Source organism: Barbus barbus (genome assembly GCF_936440315.1).
Source record: "Barbus barbus genome assembly, chromosome: 34".
NCBI lineage: Eukaryota > Metazoa > Chordata > Actinopteri > Cypriniformes > Cyprinidae > Barbus > Barbus barbus.
The window spans coordinates 26,791,226-26,812,077 of record NC_136762.1 but is presented as its reverse complement, the minus strand read 5'-3'; the positions used below and the strand labels follow the sequence as shown (position 1 = coordinate 26,812,077).

At 36.8% G+C, this 20,852-nt stretch overlaps 1 protein-coding gene across 2 annotated transcripts in view; it reads right to left on the bottom strand.

The window, feature by feature from the left end:
* The window catches only part of LOC306853768 (uncharacterized protein), a 170,001-nt gene that overhangs the window by 73,196 nt on the left and 75,953 nt on the right, over positions 1–20,852 (bottom strand). For both annotated transcript variants that reach the window (XM_079391416.1, XM_079391415.1), the window contains exon 5: positions 11,650–11,686. In XM_079391416.1, coding sequence (XP_079247542.1) covers positions 11,650–11,686 — 37 coding nt within the window. The remainder of the gene's footprint in view (positions 1–11,649; positions 11,687–20,852) is intronic.

Sequence of the window (20,852 nt, the reverse complement as noted above, 5' to 3'; positions counted from 1 at the left end):
AGTGTTCCTGGTATAAAGGTTGTTCATGGAACCATCAAAGCCAACAAAGAACCTTTATTTTTAACAGTGAACTGAATTTGTTTTACATTCACACCATGCTGATCACGTCATGTGTGACGCACTTGAAACAGAACTTTCTTTAACCAGATGGTTTAGCAAGGTTTTAATACAGTTGTAGTAACATTTTTAAGTCGACTAGTTAAAATGTTTTCTTGAATCTTGAATTGGACAAACATTCTGATACATTATCAGTATCACCCAGCCCTACAATACATAAAAAAAACATTTACCAACACAGCTTCAGTGGCAGGGTTAAAAAGAATCATTTTCTTGAGGATATCACACGTTCAGTCATGTATAAATGACGATAAATCCCAGCGGATCGCGAGGGTGTGCGGGCGCGTGTAAACATACGCACGAAGGCTAAACGTGTCGAAATTTCCAGCGCGGTGGCTCTGGAAGAGGCTGGGATATAATTCCAATATCTCCACTATTAGATTCCAGCCTCTTAATTGTCAAGAAAGAAGAATGATGAGGGAGGGAAGTTATAAAGGCTATAGATTGCTCTCGAACACAGGAGAGCCCGGTGTGTGTTGGTGTTATGAAGGTGTGTAGGATTACAGAGAAATTAAATGCTAATAGGATGAAATTTAAATGTGGATCCTGCAAGGCTCACCGTAGCTCTTCGGAGAATGTGGGTGTCGCTGACAGCGCTAACGCACATTATTCAGCAGAAATTTGATTTATCTAACTGTAAAGGTGTCACTTTCTAAAAATGTCATTTGAGGTGATGACAGGGAAATATAATGACCCGCTTTAATGTAAAACTGTCACTCCGGCGTGTCTTAGATGACAAACACATCAAGCTCCGCTCGGAAATCTGCTTGTTTTTGACACCTCGCCTTCGATAACTTCCACAAAAACACGGGCTGCTCTTCTCTGTGGTCTTTCTGAGCATGCTCCTCTTACTTTTTCTCTTTTTTCCCCTCCTTTATATTGTTATCAGAAGCATATCAGACTGTTTCGGGCATCAATCAAGCAGACAGAAATAAAGGAAGGATTATTGAATGTTCAGATAAACCCCCTCTCCTCCCATTCAAAGCCGTCTTCTCTTCTCTCTCCCATTACAATAACATCCAGTCATGCCGCAATAACGAGGCGGAAGAACAGACGGATCACACGACTTAAATGGAAGGATAATAGCTGGCAGGGCAATCATCTTAGTTACAGTTTATTATGAAATTTCTACCATTGCATTTGCATTTGTTTCAAGTGACCCTGAGGCAAGTGTCCAGAGATATTACACCACCGAGTGTTTAGACATGAAAGAAAAAATGAAAACACAAAAGGGAGGAAAAAAAAACAGCATCAATATGAAGAAAAATATAATTAGTTTCAAAGGATGACAAATGGGTTGCGGATTAATAATTAGATAAGTTTGTCAAATTATGAGACAGGCCTCATTCTGGCAAACACTGAGCAATAAGAGAGAGAGCTGATAAAATTTGACACAGATATAATACAAATAAGCTACAATGACACCCACATCCCGACTGGATTCAGAACACTAGCCCATCTAGTCATAATAACCCTCGACGCGGCGGCCCTAACTAACAGAACTGACCGGTTAATGATGGAGGCGGACGCTCTGAATCCTAATCTGTAGGAAACAGTGAGAGAAACAGAAACAGGTGAAAGTGGTACCATGTCACAGCGCTGCTTAAAAAGGTTTAAACTTACAGAAAAGCATCCTCACTGATTTAAAAAAACATAATTAATTAAAGGGCCCGTATACTAAAAGCGGAAAACTGTTTATGCATTTTGGCTGTTCATTTAAACGACATGATGACTATTCCCTGAATATAAACCATGTTTAACCCTTGTGCTGGGCTGAAAATCCTTTACCTAATTTGGTGTTCATGGTCAAAAGTGACAGACCTTTTAGCATTATTATACAATATTATCACCAAACTGTGGATTGAATCAGTGTTTTTTTCCAATTAGCACAGGTTTATATTTCTTTTTGGAAAAACTGAGGTGTACAAGCTCAGATCTGTGCTAAATGAGCATCAAACCTGTGCTAAATTAAAGAAACAGGTTAACAAGAATCCAACATTAGGTAATAAGATAATATTATATACAAAATATATAACAGTCAAAACAGTAGTATTGTGAAATATTATTACAAAACACTTGTCTATTTTATGTAATTGATTGCTGTGATGTGCAGCTGAACTCTCAGCATCATTACTGCAGTCTTCAGTGTCTTCAGAAATCATTCTATAGTAGGGCCATATGAAATCCATTTGATCTTTTCTCCCAAATTCAGTTTTATCCATTTCCAAATTCCGTTTAAATTTCTTTAATGGTTAAATTAATAAAATATTAATCAAAAACCATGTCTGATTAACTGAAATCATGAAACATACACAATTTAACAGCAATTTATTAAAAGTTTAACAAAAATTACATTTTGAAATTATGTTTAATGTACAATTAAATAATGTACAATGAAATAGTTTTTTTTTTTTCTCAAATTCAGTTTTATTTTTACCAAATTCTCTATTTTCCATAAGTTTTTTGGATTCCATTTTAATATCATTAAATTGTAATAATCAAAAGCATCTCTAATTAATTGACATTATTAATAAATATGTTTATTATTATTAATTTTTGTTTTTTTCCAGAAATACTTTTACATTTAAAATTTTTCTGGGAAATAATTTTTCTGGGAAATATTCCTTAAACAATAATGTTTTAATAATAATTGTATTATTAGTAGTAGTACTATCATTACATGTAGTAATATATTTCTGTCACAGTTGAATCTAACTTATTTTGCTGGGTTGCTGTAAAGACCTTTAGTTTCTGTTTGTATATGATATGACAAGTTTTTCTCAAAAATAAATAAAAGGGAAGTTTGCTCAGTGACTCTCAGATCAGTTTTAGAGATTGTTTATGTGTTCATGAACTCATATTATTGAGTGAGCGGTAGAGGCTGAAAACACTCAGTATGTGTGTAATAAATGAAACTGCTTTCTGCACCATTCATTCAGACACGCAGAACATGCAGGATTCATATTTAATGGTATTGTTGTGGCTTAATATTCACAGACACATGTCCATATGTTTTGATTGAAGTGTACTGACCTACTTTAGATTTTTTCATCCACAATTTGGCAAATTCCGTGACATTCCACGTAATACAGTAAATTCTGTTTTAATGGCTGGATTCCGCAATTCCATCCGCGTTTTCATAGGGAAATCATGAAACATTTCTGATTATTATCAATGGAGAAAAACAGTTGTGCTGCCAAGTATTTTTGTGGAAACTGTCGTGTCAACCAAGGTTGTTTTTTTTTTTTTTTTTTTTTTGATGAATAGAAAGTTTTTAATAAGTGCATTTGATTTCTTATCTAGAGTGTAAGTGTATGTGTAGTAAACGTAGTGAAATCTGCACTGCTCCAGCAGTCTCTCACAGCACAAACAGACTTGAACTGTGAGCTAGCTTGGGCAGCAGAGATGATGAGTCCAGGTTTCATGGGGTTTAGTGTCCTGGCGAGAGGTCCTGGATCAGTGTCTATCTCTCATTCACTCACACACAGCCGTCCTGCATAAACACTGAGCCAAACCAATTATCTCAATTACCACACCGCAGATCCACATCCACACTGCTCACAGCTCCTCTCTGCTTCCTGTGTCTAGAGCTACACTCATCCTCTGCCTTTACACTCCATATCTGTCCTGCAAAGCATTATATCCACTGCTTATGTCCATAATGTATGATTTGAAGAACTTAAGCTATATATAACAAACTATATTATTGCTATGGAAAACAAGCCTATGAAAGTAATTAATTTTATACATATATATATATATTTTTTTTTTCAAAAAATATGAAGCAGAACAACTGTTTTTAATAATCAGAAATGTTTCTTGAGCAGATAATGAGCATAGAATGATTTCTGAAAGATTATGTGACACAGGAAAGCAGCTTTATCAGGCATAAATTACATTTAAAAATATAATCAAATAGAAAAAAGATTTTTAACGTTAATAATATATTACATTACAGATTTTACTGTATATTTGATTAAATAAATTCATCACTGGTGCAACTCTAAACTTCCAAACAGCAGTATATAATGTATATATATGGCCTATACAGTATATACAGTTTATTCCGTTACTCATCGCTCATCTCATCTGACTTCTTCATCCTCATTTATAGTCATTTTTCATTTGTTATTTCCGACCTCTGGCCCATTCCTTAACCTAAAAAAATAAATAAATAAGGACTGCAGCATTACGTTACAGGATCCCCTAGAAAATGCAATATTCCGTTTTTAATATCCAGGTCTATAAGATCAGGGTAGAGATGGGCTCCAGTGCAATATGTTTATTTATATATTTATAACAAATACTGCATATCAGGAGTTCTGGGCCGGGCGTCTATAAAATATAATGTTGTGTATGGATATCTTTTTTAAATATAATCTCAATATGAAATCGGAGGCCTTTTTACAATGTGCCATACTTCAGGACGGCACTAACAGCATTTAGGAAAGCAGAGGCTGTTCATCTTTGTGTCTACAGTAGGCACTGCCGCTGCATAATAATAAGCTTTCCTGCCCCAAAATGTTATTTAGCTGCCTGACGCTCATTTCTCAAACTTCACCACTTTTACAATTTTCCCAAACTTTTATTTCCTTGATTATTGCCAACAAGATTTCATTACGTATTTAGAATGTAAACAAGCGTGAGTGATGACAGAGGTTTAACCGTGGCGGTCCTCGCCTTCAACCGCGTAATTCACACAACCCCCCCCCCACCCACCCACCCACACACACACACACACAGAACCACACACACACACACACACACACACACACACACACTGAACCACACACACGCCAAAATGGAAGGCAATTGTATTAATAGACTTTTTTGACATGCTCGTGTGTGTATTAGTGCACGTGTGTGTGTGTATGTGTGTGTGTGTGTTGAAGCCAGAGCGGGCTGGGCGTTGGGCTCACACTCAACTCACATAAATCATGTAGAAGAAAAATGAACAAATGTGGCGGCTAACTCATCTCCTCGCCATCCGGAGAAAATGAAATTCACTGGAATACCTATCAAAACTGCAATCATCAGGAGATAAAATCGCCATTGCTCTATCTGCACTTTCCGATTTAATTTCCTTTATGCCCTTGACATTCAGAGATACCATTTAGATAATGCGTATACAGTAAGGGACCAGTTTGCTCGGCGTGATATATATACGCCAGGACCTTGTGCTAAATCCGACGCCATCGTTTGGAAATGGAGATGCGATACTTCTTTGTTGTTTTTGTTCTGTTGTGAGATCTATGCAAAGAGGAACGCATCTTAACGGAGAGTGAGAGCGATAACGCGGCGGGATATGAAAGCTGTGCCCGTCCGCTCTATCAGTATGACATGCAATTATGTCTGGGCAGGCGTCAGGTTAAAGGTCGGCCTGATGACTCCATCATTTAGCCGGGTGGCTGATTTCACAAATGCAGGGAGACGGAGGCCCGTGGCAGACTCGCAGACACCTCCAATCTGATGAAATCATTAGTGTAATAAGCATGTAAATCTGCTTGCAAATTATCCTCGCGCAGCTCCTCGGCTTTCATTTAGCTGACACTCGGTGAGGTGTTGTCAGATCACCTCTTTATCCCACAATCAAATTACTGGCAAACACGGAGAGAGCAGGAGAGCCGGAGCGCGGGAGCGAGACGGACGGGGACGAGCGCTGGAGGCAGCGTCCGGACGCTCCATTGATTTCTAAAGCCCTGATCTTCCCTCGTTCTGTTCGAGGAAGACAGGTGCTTTTGATGATGTTATGGGATAAATCTATTATTAAGCAGCCAAAGATCTGGTGGAGCCAAAACAGAGCCGTATCTCACGATCACTGGTGCTAATATGAAGCGTAAATAATTCATTACATATAAACAAGGCCTCAAGAGTTAAAACCCATGGGGAGAATCAGTTTTACATATCATTTCTGCATTTTTAAAGCTGATGGACATGAGATTAAGACAGAATGACCCAACACAGAACATTCATACATACTACAGTAATAGAAGGTGGTCACTTTTTTTTACTGTAATTACTTAGCCGTGCTTCCGGTCTAGCTAGATCCAGGCCTCTATAAAGAAGAAAAATTGTACGAGAGAGATCAGTAAAGCAATAAACCAAAAAAAATCACAGAAAAACTAATAAATATCCTCGGTTTTTCCACACAAAAGCTAATAAGCATAACCATAAAAGTCCCACAAAGAAATAAGGTTAAATGTGGTTTGCCATCTAAACTGTGTTTGCCATTCGGCAAAATTAAGAAGATACAAATTTTCTTGAAAATGTTGTGGAAATAAAGTTAAGTTTCAGTAACTGGATATTTTTGGAGTTAATGGTCGGGAAAGCAAGATTAGAAGTAGCTACTTTTAAGATTGTTATAAAGTTGCTTCCGTCTAGCCTTTGTAAAGTTTCCGTCTTTTAACACCGGTAGATCTGAAGCGGGGCTGTTTATGGCTCATGTTTGCAGGGTGAACGTGAATGTATTTCGCGGAGGGATGCAGGGGGAGTAGACTTACTGTTCATCGGCACAAATCTTGATAAAATACTGCAGCACCTGCTGTCTGACGAGCGGATGCAATCTACCAGCTTTTATAAAGTCGACAATAAATTCTCAGATACAATTTTCACATATTCAAATTTTCAGGAATCGTAGATCTGAAGCCGGGCAGACTTACGAATCTGCATGTTTTACTGGAACTACGACCTCATCGCATTTAATGCACAAATAAAGTCCAAAAACACAACCACCATAAAAAATTTATAAATAAATAATGATACAGAGATTTTTTTTCCTTCAGACCATTACACTGTGTTTGAAGTCTGAATAGATTTAATAGCACTTTAAAAGTAGTAACACTGCAATTTTGTCATGTGAAACCCAAATTATACGTTTTTACACATACAGTACAGCATGTACAGTACATTTCACTATCAGCACAGTGTGAGGGGCTTAACAAGTACACTCAAGTCTTTCAAACGAGTACAAAAACTTGTTTGAGAAACTTCTCTCCAACTTGTGGAGAGAAATAACGCAGACACTGGACGATGAAATTTTCTAGTTTTCATTTGTCGATCGCCTGTGTTTACACTATCAAATGGAGTATATGTGTTAAGCTGTACATGTACACTAAGCATTTGCATCAAAAATAAATGCTTTGGGCTTGAAATCACATTCATTTGCAGTAAAGCCCAACAAAAAGGGTTTCCAAACTTCTTTTTTTGACATTTGAAGTATTGACAGTTAAAGTTAAACAAAAACAATTGTCTCAATACATTTTATTGATAATTAGCATTTCCATCATCTGTTATGCTATACTAAACTTTTTTTTCATGGAAATGTAGTACATGAGAAACTATAAAAAGGTTAGGAACTTTTATCTGAGGATTGACGCTTTACTTTTTTCCCCAAGGAGCACAAGTTGAAAAATGTAAGAACTTAAGAATTTTAAGCTGCACAGTAAAAAAAAAAAATTATAATAAATAAATAAAATAATGTGTTTTGTTTTCCCTTAATAATGGGATACAATGAGACATTTACAAGCAAAGTGATTTAATTTATTTAAATTAATTCAGAAGCTACAATATTTTACTTTCAATTAAATGCCAGAGAATGTTTATTCTGTAATCAAAATACCAATAATAACCAAGAAAAAAAGATGGTGGGACCTTTAATTATAAACAAGCCCTAAATATGCCAAGACTCTTATTTTGAAGTGTATATGCTTTACTATTGCTGGCTACTCATTTCAAAACATGAGTAAGATTAGGACAGTCTACAGCACATTACAATATAAACACCACCAACTAACCATTGCCATAATTCATCAGTAGTAGATCATAAACGCTCAGCATTTATTGATTGCGAATGCGAACAGCGAACCTGCAGAACAGTGCCACATTTTGACTTTAAAATCTGCAGTATTAACATAAATTTTAATTTAATCGAAGGTTTGCAATTCCTGTTTTTTTATCCCCAAATACACAATATCACATATTAAAATAATTAAGACATACATTATAACATTATACTTTTTTTTTAATTACTTTTTTATTCGCACATATGCTCCTAAACAAATTTTACAGTTTGCATATCTATTTCTAGACGCAAGCGTGAGTGAAGCGCTCACATTGTGTTTGTGAGATACACAGGCCTTCAAATAGTCATTTAACCCATTGCTGAGAGAAGTAAAAAAAAGTTGGGGTCTCTGAAGGCAGAATGAACTTTGCTAGTGTCTGTGCTCTCCAGGCTTGGCACACCGGATTGGTCATGTAAAGAGACTCTTTTCAAACAGACATATTGATTCAAGAGGGTTATGCATGTAATTTTATTTTCAATAATTCACTGTGCTTTTATACAGCTGTAGATCAATGCATGCGCTCATAAACTCTCCTCCCCTTTCACTCGCTCCTCTATCAAATCTCTCCTTCCATCAGCCCTACTCTATCTTTCCTTTCATCCTCTGTTCCCTCTACATCTGTCCATCTCTCTTATCCTAATGAAGATGAGTTAATTACACATTAACCAATGACACACAGTCAAAATGAATAAAAAATGGTTAATTCTCTGGAAATGGTGCCATACCAGTGATATGGTTAACAGGATATGATTTGATTTGAAAGATGATATTGTTTAGTCTAAGGATGCAATGATACCATGTTTTCAGAACCGATCCAATCAAGAGTATCAGCCGATACCGATACGAACAAATAAAAGTGAATGCGTATAGGACTTAATCTGGTCAAATGTTGCACACTGCTCTTTGTATTGTTGTACAATACATTAATGAAAACAAGTAAATGCATTTATATATAAATATGTACTATAAAATTAAAAGACATTTCTTTATTAAATGTATAGCACAGTAATGAGGCAGCAACATATGATAGATAGGAGTCATATCTATCATATGTTGATGCCTTCATTACTGTGCTATACTTTAAATTATTAATAGTAAATTACATAAATAATCTTTCATTGCGCAAAAGTATTATACTACAAAAAGCCCCAATACAGAGCTGCACAAAGTGCTTATGCGCATCCCGTGCACGATGATGCTCTTGAAGCAACACGTAGTCACAAAGCACAGCGATCCGCATACAAAAGTTCAACACACAAAGAGATATTGATGCATAGTGTATTAAATCTGTGTGATAGTTTAATGAGCCTTGTCTTTCAACAGTTTTACATTTCAGTTATTGTGTGCTCTTGGAGAGAATTTCTTTGTCTTACATTATGCAATACACAGTCTGAATGCTGAATAAAGCATGGCAGACAGCCGCTGAGGAGAGAAGAGTTTACGTGAACTTGACTTAAATGCTCATCTGTACCTCACATTAAACTATGGAACGACGTCAGAACACTTGGACTTTGACTTTATGGTGCTTCATAATGTTTTTGTGCCTTTCGTGGGACTTAACACTCACACAGAACAGTATACAAACAATTTCGGATTTGGATCGGTCTCGTTTGACCGAAACCTGATCCGGCAGAAAATATCAGTATCATAACCGATACCGATACTGAATATTGGATCGATGCATCCCTAGTTTAGTCTGTAATTCCAAATATAAATAAAATAATAACAATGGCAATAATAATGTAATAAAATAATATTGACTGTGAATTTTGCTGTATGGCACAATGATATACTGCAGTCATTTTACTTTTTTGATTATAACAGCTGGCACAAAACACGTTTTGAAAAATAAATGTTGTGGATTTTTTACGTTATTTTTGCAAATATAATGTGATTTATTACAAGCAACACCAAAAATACCAGAAAGTACATTCACATTATGGATATTTCATAACTTTTCTGTGATGAGCACAGCACTTCGTGGTTGAGCATAGGGCTAGTAAGTAACTATTAGTATTTTGTTGCATCTTAAACATACAGGCTATTAAAATTTGGCTATTTAAAAACACATATTTGCTGACGTCTAATCTGAGTATTGGATGGGATGCAGTCTCTATACCCATCCACAAAATTACAGTTCTGGATAGACTAGCAAAACAATTATATACCATACAAAAAAATAATAATAATAAAATAAATCAACCAACCCTTGTTTTGTCAGACAAACTCTATTTTAAAGGTTCATTGAACTATTGAATGTAGAGAAAGTTGCATAAAGTTGTTTTAAGCCATTTAGTTTGAGCAAGAACAGGCTTCTGCGCTGCTCAGTTTGATCACTGATGACGCACTTGAATAATTAGCATTTCAGCAAAGAATGGGGACTTGAATATGTTATTCATAAATGATAAATGTCTTGGCTTTATGTAGTGTTTATGATTATATTTTGTTGTAAAAGTTATGCCAAGTCACCACTGGGGTGATTAGCGTTCTACTATGAGATTCACAGTTTCAATACACACACTTGGTTTGGTGCTGTGCTTGATGAACACTGTAAAAGATTTAGGAGGTCAAAACTCAGTTTTGTGTGTTGACTTGATGCATTGATACTTTTCAGTTGGTTCAAATAAATTATCGATGTTCAGATAATTCAATTGAGTCAAATGAAAATTTTCAATACAGCAAGTCAACATGCAATTTTCAGTTTTACAGCGATAGCGCAGACCTTTATTGTTGCTGACAACAGTTTTTACCCAAAAATGTAAACTGAATCTGGTTGCCTCAAGTTTTTGAGATTACTCCGCTTCTGATTTGTTATAAGCACTAATGTGAGGGTTTCTTAGCAGTAGAGATATTGAGAAAGAATGAGCAGGAATGAAGCATGATAATTGATAAGGATTAAGGTCAGGTGTGTCGAGTGACCCTTAAAGGGCCAGGCCTGCGTTTAATATTCAGGGCGTGGAGCTGAGGGAGGTGAGTGTACATTCAGAGAGTCAGGACCCCGCTGTGACCTCTCTCCATTATTCATCCCACAGAAAAAAAACAGCAGAAATGGAAACTCGGTTCCACCCAGGAAGAGAAAAGCAGCCCTTTAACTCCAGTGCATGGCACTCTGACCCTGGATTAGAAAGGCTGCAGAAAACCCAGGAAATGTTGGACATTACATTTTTAAACACTCCCTAGGGCTCATTTTAAGGGCCAACAGCGTGCCCTACATCCAGAGAGACGGAGGCGGGAAGGTAGAAGAGGGAAGACACTGTGATCTCTCCAGATGTGTTCAGAGGTAACGTGTGCCTGACATGAGTCTGTGAGCCGTACGACGAGTGAACGTTCAACTGGAAACTGAACAGCTTGAGGATACAGATCAAAACAAACACACACTCCACTGCTGAATCCATTTTCTGAATCGCCCTACCGACTCAAAAAACATTTACAGAACACACACTTCATCCTTACAGGGGAAAGAAATTATTTAACACCACACCTTTTAGCGAAAAAGACAAAAGCAAAAAAACCGAAGGGGACAAAAGAAAGAGCGACTGTCATGAAAACCCAGGCAATCGTGTGGGAGTTATAGAGACCTCTGAGTCTGTCTGACAGCTAAAGCTATTCAAAGGCAATTGCTGAACATTCATTTTGGATGCAGATATCAAAGATTGAGAAAACACTGAAGGGGGGAAGAAGCAGAACTTACCAGATGTTCTAATCCAGCTTTGATGTTTCCTGTTTCCCTGCAACACAAGAACAAATTTGCTCCACTGTAAATAACGCAAAGACCGCAAGCATCTCATCACCCTGAGCTCCCACTCATTCTTCTCCTCTCATGGATCACCCATAATCACTGTGTTTAATAGATTTACTGTACTTATCCATAAATGCTCACTGGGCTCCATGAGGGCAGGAGATTTCAAAAGGGCTTTTACTCTCTTTAAAATAATTACAAGTGGTGATAGTTAGAGAGAAAATGCCACAGATTAAAGACAACAGGTCTTCATAAGAATAATGATGCACACAGATGCTGTGTGGGTGTGTTTACATTAAATAACCATTCACTGTCTCATTAATTCATTGATACACATTTAAAAAAAAAAAAAAAAAGCCATCTGGATTTAAATTAGAACTATGTATGATTTAGGATTGTTGGGTAACCATTCTTTTAACCGTAACTGATGCAGTGTGTAGCTTTTAATTTCATATATATCCATGTACAGTACTGTGCAAAAGTCTTAGGCCACTTCTAAATTCAAATTAGACCATTTTCCCTTTTAATAACTCACTTTAAAAGTTATGACCAGCCTTAAAGAAAAAAACTTAGATGACTTTTTAAGACTAGTGCAAGCGGTTTATGCAACCGACGCCAGGTCTCTGTGGTGGACAATTCATACTTGAAAATTATGTCTCATAATCACCAAACCACTATTTCACAATTTGAGCCTGATGAATCTTTGTATTATCATCCGGGAATATGGACATGAGTACGTCTTCCAACATGGCTGTTTAAGAAATGAAAAGCTGCACACTGCATCAGTTTGGGTTAAAAGAATTGCTGCAGAACATGTCAGAAATATATTAATCACTGCACTAATGATCCAGTCCTAGACTCTTCAGTATTTGCTTATTTAAATCCAAATGGCAACTCTTTTTTGGCCCAGCAGTGTATTTTACAATATTACTGTTTAACTGTATTTTTCGCTGAGACTTGACAAAAAAAAAAAAAAAATCTAAGTTTTACAGACCACAAACAAAAATGTTATCAAAACTATTTTGACTTGCCAAGATTTACAGTACTGAATGTCATATTTTTTAAAACAAATATGACATTCAGTACTGTAAACAATCAAAATACAGTAACACTTTATTTCACAGGGAAATGTAAAAGGAAAGGACAAAAACAGACTAAAGGCCTCTAAATTAAAGCAATCAGAACAAGTGCCATGCACTTACTGAATATAACCAGGTAATGACAAAAAAGATACAAAGATGATAATGTGGCAAACACTGTGTGTGTGTGTGTGTTTGACAAAGAAGCATGGTTAGGAAACATGATGTTAACTAGCCCGTGGCAGCTCAGAAATGACTCCAGTAATCAGGGACACAAAAGCCCATGTGAAACCCACTCCACCCCCTCTCCCCTCCACAAACCCATCCATCTCTCCTTCTCCAGCAACCTTTCACTCTTCCTACTAAAATTTGTTCACTACCTGATGATGGTTTTTCTGGGTGACCATTTCCATCTTAACACAGCAAGACCAGCGCAAGCTAACAGATATTCTAATATAACACACTAATGCAGCTGAACAGTGTTAACTGGCTAAAAATAAGTTACGGTGGTGACAGAGAGCTGTAATCCTTTAATGAAGAACAATTAGAGGTAAACCATTCCTCACGAAAGAGACAATCTCTCTTCTCTTTCCCCTCATCACACTAATTCTGTTTTCTTTTTATAATCACTTATTCAATTTCACAAGCGCTTATTATATTTGCACCCTCCCTCCATCTCTCTCTTCTTTTTTTTTTTTTTTGGTCATTTAGCGGCTTCCCCTGTCTATGGCTAAATTACTGTATTCTTCTAATTGTATCTGTCTCTCTTTGGCACATGTCTGTGCAGAAAAAAAGCATCCTAATTCAATTAGAGCCTTCAAACCAAATCCCAGCACTGCTGAGTGCAGACACAGGAAGACGTTATCAGCAAATGAATATAAATTTTTATTGAACTGGTACATCTTCACCTTTTCATTTTTTTAAGCTACATCTTTCTATTTTTTTATCTGTCCATTTCCTGCAGGTCTGCGGGGAGCACAGATTTTCATCCCTCTTGTTCCTCCCTGAACACACTCGCATTGATTCCTGCATTACACTGCAATATTAAATAATTAATATACTTGCCATGATTGATGTCTTGCCTTAGCCCAATATTACATTATCAATCAAACTCGGTTTAATGTAATAATATTGAAAATGTGTCAGGGGTTGTTTGGCCGGTTTACAATTTGCGCGAGAGCGATGAGTGTCGTGAAGCGTTTTATGTTGTTTTAATGGACAGTGGCGGAAGATGAAACAAGATGAGTGTTGACCTTGAGCTATGATGTCTGTGGATCAGCTTAAAATGACCTAATTCAACATAAACCAACTCCACTGCTCAAGAGCATCACTTCTGTATGCTTCTGTGCCAGACACGTTATGTGCTGTTATTTTAGCAAAAACCAACAAATTCTACACTCAGAAAGCTATCACCGGGGTGATATCCTTTCAAAAAAGAACTGAAGTGCTCCACTTAGATACGAATACGTAGAAAATATGCACGCTTTAGGTTATAAATAAGGTACAAGTTTTTTTCCTCTATTTCTGTCATGTGCCACTGTTGAAATACACTTAACTTTCAGTAATTTATCGATATGATTGCATTGACTGACACCATTGGATGAGAAAAAAAACTAAACTGAATTAAGCTGGATGATGACAACATGTTTTTCTGTTTTACAGCTGAATCGTGTCCTGCAACACTGACACTGTTATTAAACTGAAGTGAATCAACACTGAACTGGCTCGAGCTGAATAACAGCATTGCTGTCTTTTGTAGAGCTGCCTATAGTTGATCGATTAACTTCATACTGTTATTGATCTGAACTAACTTCAGCTGAATAATAACACTATTGTCTTCTAGAGCTGCTTTACAGCAGAATCTGAACTGCCTTCATAGTTCAGATTCCATAATTGATTCTGTTATTCAGTGTCAGGGAAAGTTAAATAATGCATTACAGTATGGCATTACTCCATAAAACCTGACCTGTTGCTTTAACGTCTGTGGTCATGAAGTCATTTGAGAGGCTCGTGTTGGCCCACCTGAAGGACATCACTGGACCCTTACTGGACCCCCTGCAGTTTGCTTACAGAGCAAACAGGTCTGTGGATGATGCAGGCAACATGGGACTGCACTACATCCTCCAACATCTGGACAAACCAGGGACTTATGCAAGGATCCTGTTTGTAGACTTCAGCTCCGCTTTCAACACCATCATCCCAGATACCCTTCAAAATAAACTGACCCAGCTCTCTGTCCCCACCTCCGTCTGTCAGTGGATCAACAGCTTCCTGACAGACAGACAGGCAGCAGCTAGTGAGGCTGGGTAAATACACATCCAGCACCCGTACGATCAACACTGGAGCTCCTCAGGGATGAGTTATCTTCCCACTGCTATTCTCCCTCTACACAAATGACTGCACATCTAAAGACCCCTCTGTCAAGCTCCTGAAGTTTGCAGACGACACCACAGTCATCGGTCTCATCCAGGACGGTGACGAGTCTGCTTACAGACAGGAGGTTAAGGAGCTTGCTGTCTGGTGCAGTCTTAACAACCTGGAACTCAACACGCTCAAAACAGTGGAAAAGATCGTGGACTCCAGGAGAAGCCCCATTGCTCTCCCCCCACTCACCATCATGGACAGCACTGTGGCTGCAGTGGAGTCATTCAAGTTCCTGGGAACCACTATCTCCCAGGACCTGAAGTGGGACACTCACATTGACTCAGCAGAGGTTGTACTTCCTTCGTCAACTGAAAAAGTTCAACCTGCCACAGGAGCATGTGTCACAGTTTTACTCAGCTGTTATTGAGTTGGTTCTGTGCTCTTCTATAACTGAAGACTGCAACAGACTGTTAGGACAGCAGAAAGGATCATTGGTGTGCACCTGCCCAACCTTCAGGACTTGTACAACTCCAGAGTGAAGAAACGCGCAGGTAACATCATCACAGACCTCTCTCACCCTGGACACAAACTGTTTGCACTTCTCCTTCAGGCAGACACTAGGGTTGGGCTGATAGACGATGCCATCGTCCATCGCTGATGGCTGATAAACATCGTGATGCTGAGCCGACATCGTGATCCCCTGCAATCCGTCCCATCTGGCCGCATCCCAATACCGTGTACAGAAAGAAAATGACGTGTACTATGGAACCCCTAAAGGGAATAACTACGAGATGGGAGGAAAATACATATTTCAATACTTTCTCTCGCAGCTATATAATTGGGTAAATATACTGTAACGTTATATAACTGCCGGCATCAGGGAGCCGCTATTATGCCTGGCATTGCAACTTAAAGCTTTTTAGTTTCACTTTCGAGATTTGCAATCGCACGTACTGTTTATACTATGGAGCGGAAGTACTTACCACACATTTTACAAGATTAGATGTTTGTCAGTAGTGCTCAGGATCTGTAAATCATTTGCCATCATCCTCAGTTTATGTGGTTAGTGAAATTTTATGTACTGTAATGTAACAGGCTACCGGTAGCAATCGTTGTGTTTCACGTGTCTTTCTGAATACGGATTCACGCTTCGGGCACACTCCCCTAACTCCCCACCTGTTCCAGATTCATACACATTATTATTTATTGTTAAGTCTTATTTAAATGTTTCTGTTCTCATGACAGATATGTATGTATATATGTATGTATGTTTGTATGTACCAAGAGCTTCTTAAAAAAACACAACAAATTCCTTGTGTGTTTGTGCACACTTGGCAAATAAAGCTAATTCTAAAAATTTAACTAATTGCATTACTTAGTTACTTTTCATGGAAGGTAATGCATTATGTTACTTTTTCACCTGGGCTGAGGTTGCTTGTTTGTTTAATTTTTTTATGTAAATGTAACTTGTAAAGCGTTACCCCAAACACTGCTGTTATTTTCCTGTTTATTTCTGTGAACCTGCTTTGACACTTTGACATCTGTATTGTATGAAGTGCTATAAAAAAATAATGACGACCTGACAAAGGTACTGCCCAGGCAAAAATCCAAAACCTAATACCATTATCAAAAAAAAAAAAAAAAAAAAAGCATGTCTCAAAACTTGTGAATAAAATAAAAATACGAAAGAGAATAACAAAGTTAATAAATGCTAATAAGCAATTCACAAAAAAAACATTAGTTAAAAAAAAGAAAACAAAAAGGCTGTGTGCAGGTGACTTTGATGACTTTGGATCGACTAAATAAGAGAAAGAGTACAAGACAGAAAAAGTGCAAAGAAAGAAGAGGAAAACCAAATAATACAATATTTGTCTTCTATGCCTGTACTTGTAGTTGCACAGTAGTCAATTATCTCCTTTTCTATGAAAGACTGAAGGAGACAGAAATTCACATGAGTAGGAAAATATTACTTTTGTGGAGATGTTACTTTAAAATCGTGCCCAATCGCATTACTGTAATTGTAGCAAGAGGTTTTAGTAAGGTTACACTTTTATTTTGATAGCCCACTTTAGACATTCTTCTAACTATATGTAACTTTACAACTACATTTCAAATAGCAGTCATTAGAGTATTAGTAGACTGGGTTAGTAGAATAAGCTGACGTACTTGCAAAGTGACTAGTCAGTAGAATGTCCATCAAAATAAAGAGTTGTTGGGGAAAGTTACTTTTAAAAATAATGCATTACAATATTGTATTACTCCATAAAAAAGTAAATAATTGCATTACTTAGTTACTTTTTATGGAAAGTAATGCATTGTTACTTTTGTGTTACCTTTTGTCACCTGGGCTGGGCTTGCTTACTTGTTTTTAATAATAAAAAAATATATATATTTTGGCATTTGTAAAGGTCCTTTCACACCAAAAGTGAAATTAATAAGCATCTGGCTGAAGGAAGTGTCTCTGCAAAACACTTCCAATATCTCTCAACACTGGGACAGGAGCGCTGTCAATAAATGGGAAAACAAAGTAACTGGTGCTACTTTTTTGAAAAAGTAACTCAGATATTTAGAATCTGTTGATATGTGGCTTTGTCTGGCTCAATCTGAATTAAAGAATTTAGTTTTGAATAGTGTTTAAGGCCCCACTTTATATTAGGTGGCCTTAACTGCTATGCATTTACATCAAAAAACAAGTACAATGTACTTATTGTGTTCATATTGTATTGCAAAACCCTTCTGCTGCTATTGAGGTGGGATATGGGAAAGGTTTGGTGGTATGGGTTGGTTTAAGGGTGGGTTACGGTGTAAAGGATGGGTCAACAGTGTAATTATAAAGGTAATTACATTAATTAATTACAGATGTAACTACATGCAGGTATTTTATAAAACAGAAGTACAATGTGAAAAATTGTATGTACACTATGTGTATTGTTTCAAATATTAATGTGAATGTAAATACATAGTAGTTAAGGCAACCTAATATGAAGTGGGACCGTGTTTAAATGTGTCTTGAAAGTTTTAGATTTGTCCAACCTGTGGCTACTGTTTTGATAAATGTGTTTTTAGATTTCAGAAAATGTGAAACAGACCAAAATTTAAGTCATTATTTACAAAAAATCCTACTCTTTGTCCAGCAAATTTGAGAAAGCTAGAAGGTTTCAGGTGTTTGGACCGTTGTGCATGAAGGACTATGATGTGATCACTCTATGCTTTCATCATACAGAAAGATAATTGTGAATATTCTGCTAAACTTCCACTTCTGCGATCAATGAGGGGAAAAAAGAGAGAGGATACAGATTTATGACATAAAGGTGAGTAAATGAAAGCTCTTCCAAATTATCAAAATTCAAACTGAAACAGAATTTAAACAGGAACCGCAGTTAAAACTTCATCTTCAAAACTGAAAGCTGACATAAAAGGCAAAGCGAGAGAGAACCTCAAAAACAAAGAGAGCTAATAAAGAAGAAATCGGTCAATGAACGAGGAGTCAGCATGGAGGACGGGGAAAAAAATGTTGGCTTCCCGTAAAGAGGTCATTATTTATCTCGACTTAATTAAGTAAAAGAGGACAAACAAGTCAAAGTGTTAACAGAGCTCGATGCAATGCCAGCCATTTGCTTACAAGTCAATAGTGCCAAATAGGAAACGTCTGACCAATCTGTCAACTACAAGAGGCCCTGACTGACGTGTGTGTGTGTGTGTGTGTGTGTGTGTTTATTCCCGCTACATCGTCTCCATGTGTTATTATCCTTCTCTTCTGAAAGCTCCTGTTCTCCATCTCTCTGTCTGTCATCGTGTCCTCTACACAGGTACGACAGAATTAATTAAAGCCCAAGCAGCAAATCAACACTCATTTGTGGTCAAGTTTCAAATAAACCCATTATGCTTTTTATTTATTTATTTATTTCGTTTTGAAATTACTCTCTCTCCATCATTTCATCAGACTGCTTGACATGGCCAAGATGAGTAGATCTTAACTTCTCAAATGTAAAAGCAGAGATCAAGCTATCAGTCCAGAGCTAAACAGATGCATTAATGTGCAGCTTCAATAGACAGAGCTTCAGTTCTGGCCCACTTTAACTCTCGCAGCACCACACAGGTGTATAAACACGGCTCAAAGCAGGATCTGCAGGGCCATTTCTACCAAGGGAGTCCCTATTTTTTGCATAGGGAATGCATTTGGCCAGCAGTGGCCCTGGGTCAAAGTGACACACAGCTGTTTTAAATATTATCTACATTGTCCCCTGTGGGGTTTTTTTTTTTTTTCAAATGATTTTGAACCAGCTTGAATGAAGGAGATTTTTAGTAGATGTACAAAGCATGTTGTTCATTAAAGTATAAACATGTTATAAAAATGTATTGCTTCAATAATTTGTTATATAATACGGATGTATATTTTCAGGAATTTTCAAAAATGATTGTGAGTAAAATGAATAGTTGCTAACTTTAATACAGCAAATCACACATGCATCACTCCAAATCCCATACTGTTTAATATACAATTGAAAGAAATACTACTACTTCCGTTTGACAATAATAAATCTCATTTTAACATATTTATTAAATGGATATGCCCTTATAAATATGGATTTTCCATCTGAACAGTAACATTTGTGAGATTATCCCCATCTGAACTGTTTTGAGGTAGAGTGAACTTATTTTTGTTACTGAATAACAGTGATGTTATACATTAATACCCCCCCCCCCCCCTATTTTCTCATTTGTATTTGTGGACATATCTAGACACATAAGGTAAAAATGTTGTTTTTGGTCTGAAATAAAAAGTCGGGTAATACGACTAAGAATTGGGCCAGAAGGATCAACGGACATGTTTTTAAATATCTAATTTAATAATTATCTTTATTTTAATTTTTTTGCTTTCATATGATTACAAAGTGTAATTGACAGGGAATCTATTGTTTGATTTAACCTTGATTTTGTGATTTGATTTTACTTTGCTGATTTATTTCCGTGATCATTTTCAATGCAAAGATGTTAGCCAATCAAAATAGTAACCAATCACATAGAAGTTTTAAAGTGCCCCATTATGCTATTTGAAAGGTTCCTGATTTTGTTTTGGTGGTCCTTCAATAGTTTTACATGCATCCGAGGTCAAACACTTTTATTGTCTCATAATATACTTTAATTTTCTCAATATTTTCTCAGTCTTCTAGATGTGGTGACAACTCAATATGTCTTGAACTTTGACAATTTTGATATTTTTACATTCACAAACAGCTATAAAGACACACTACATGGAATTTAATATTTATAAAACCGAAACAGAGACACTTTAAAGGGCAAGCTACAAAACAGAGCATTTCAGTCAAGAACATGATGTACTGTATGAAATTTAGACTGCTTTTTAACATTGTCCTAAATATTTTAAGTGCATCTTAAAGAAAATATCTATTTTTTTAAATGGCCCAATAAAGATGTCTCCATCAACAGTGAAGATGGACTCATAAACAGAGTTTGTAAGCAATATGAAAATATAATACAAGTGACATTATGCCTCGTCCACTGTCAGTGAGTGCTCATATGTTGTCTTATGCCTGATTAAAAAACAAAAAAAAATCATGATGGGTTTATTAAAGAAGATGATGATAATGGAGAGACGCATCCTTCACCCACACGATTCACTCATCAATGTCTCTTCCTGTCTCCCCGGCTTCCTGTGTGGCAGGGAAATGACAGGAGAGCCGAGCAGAG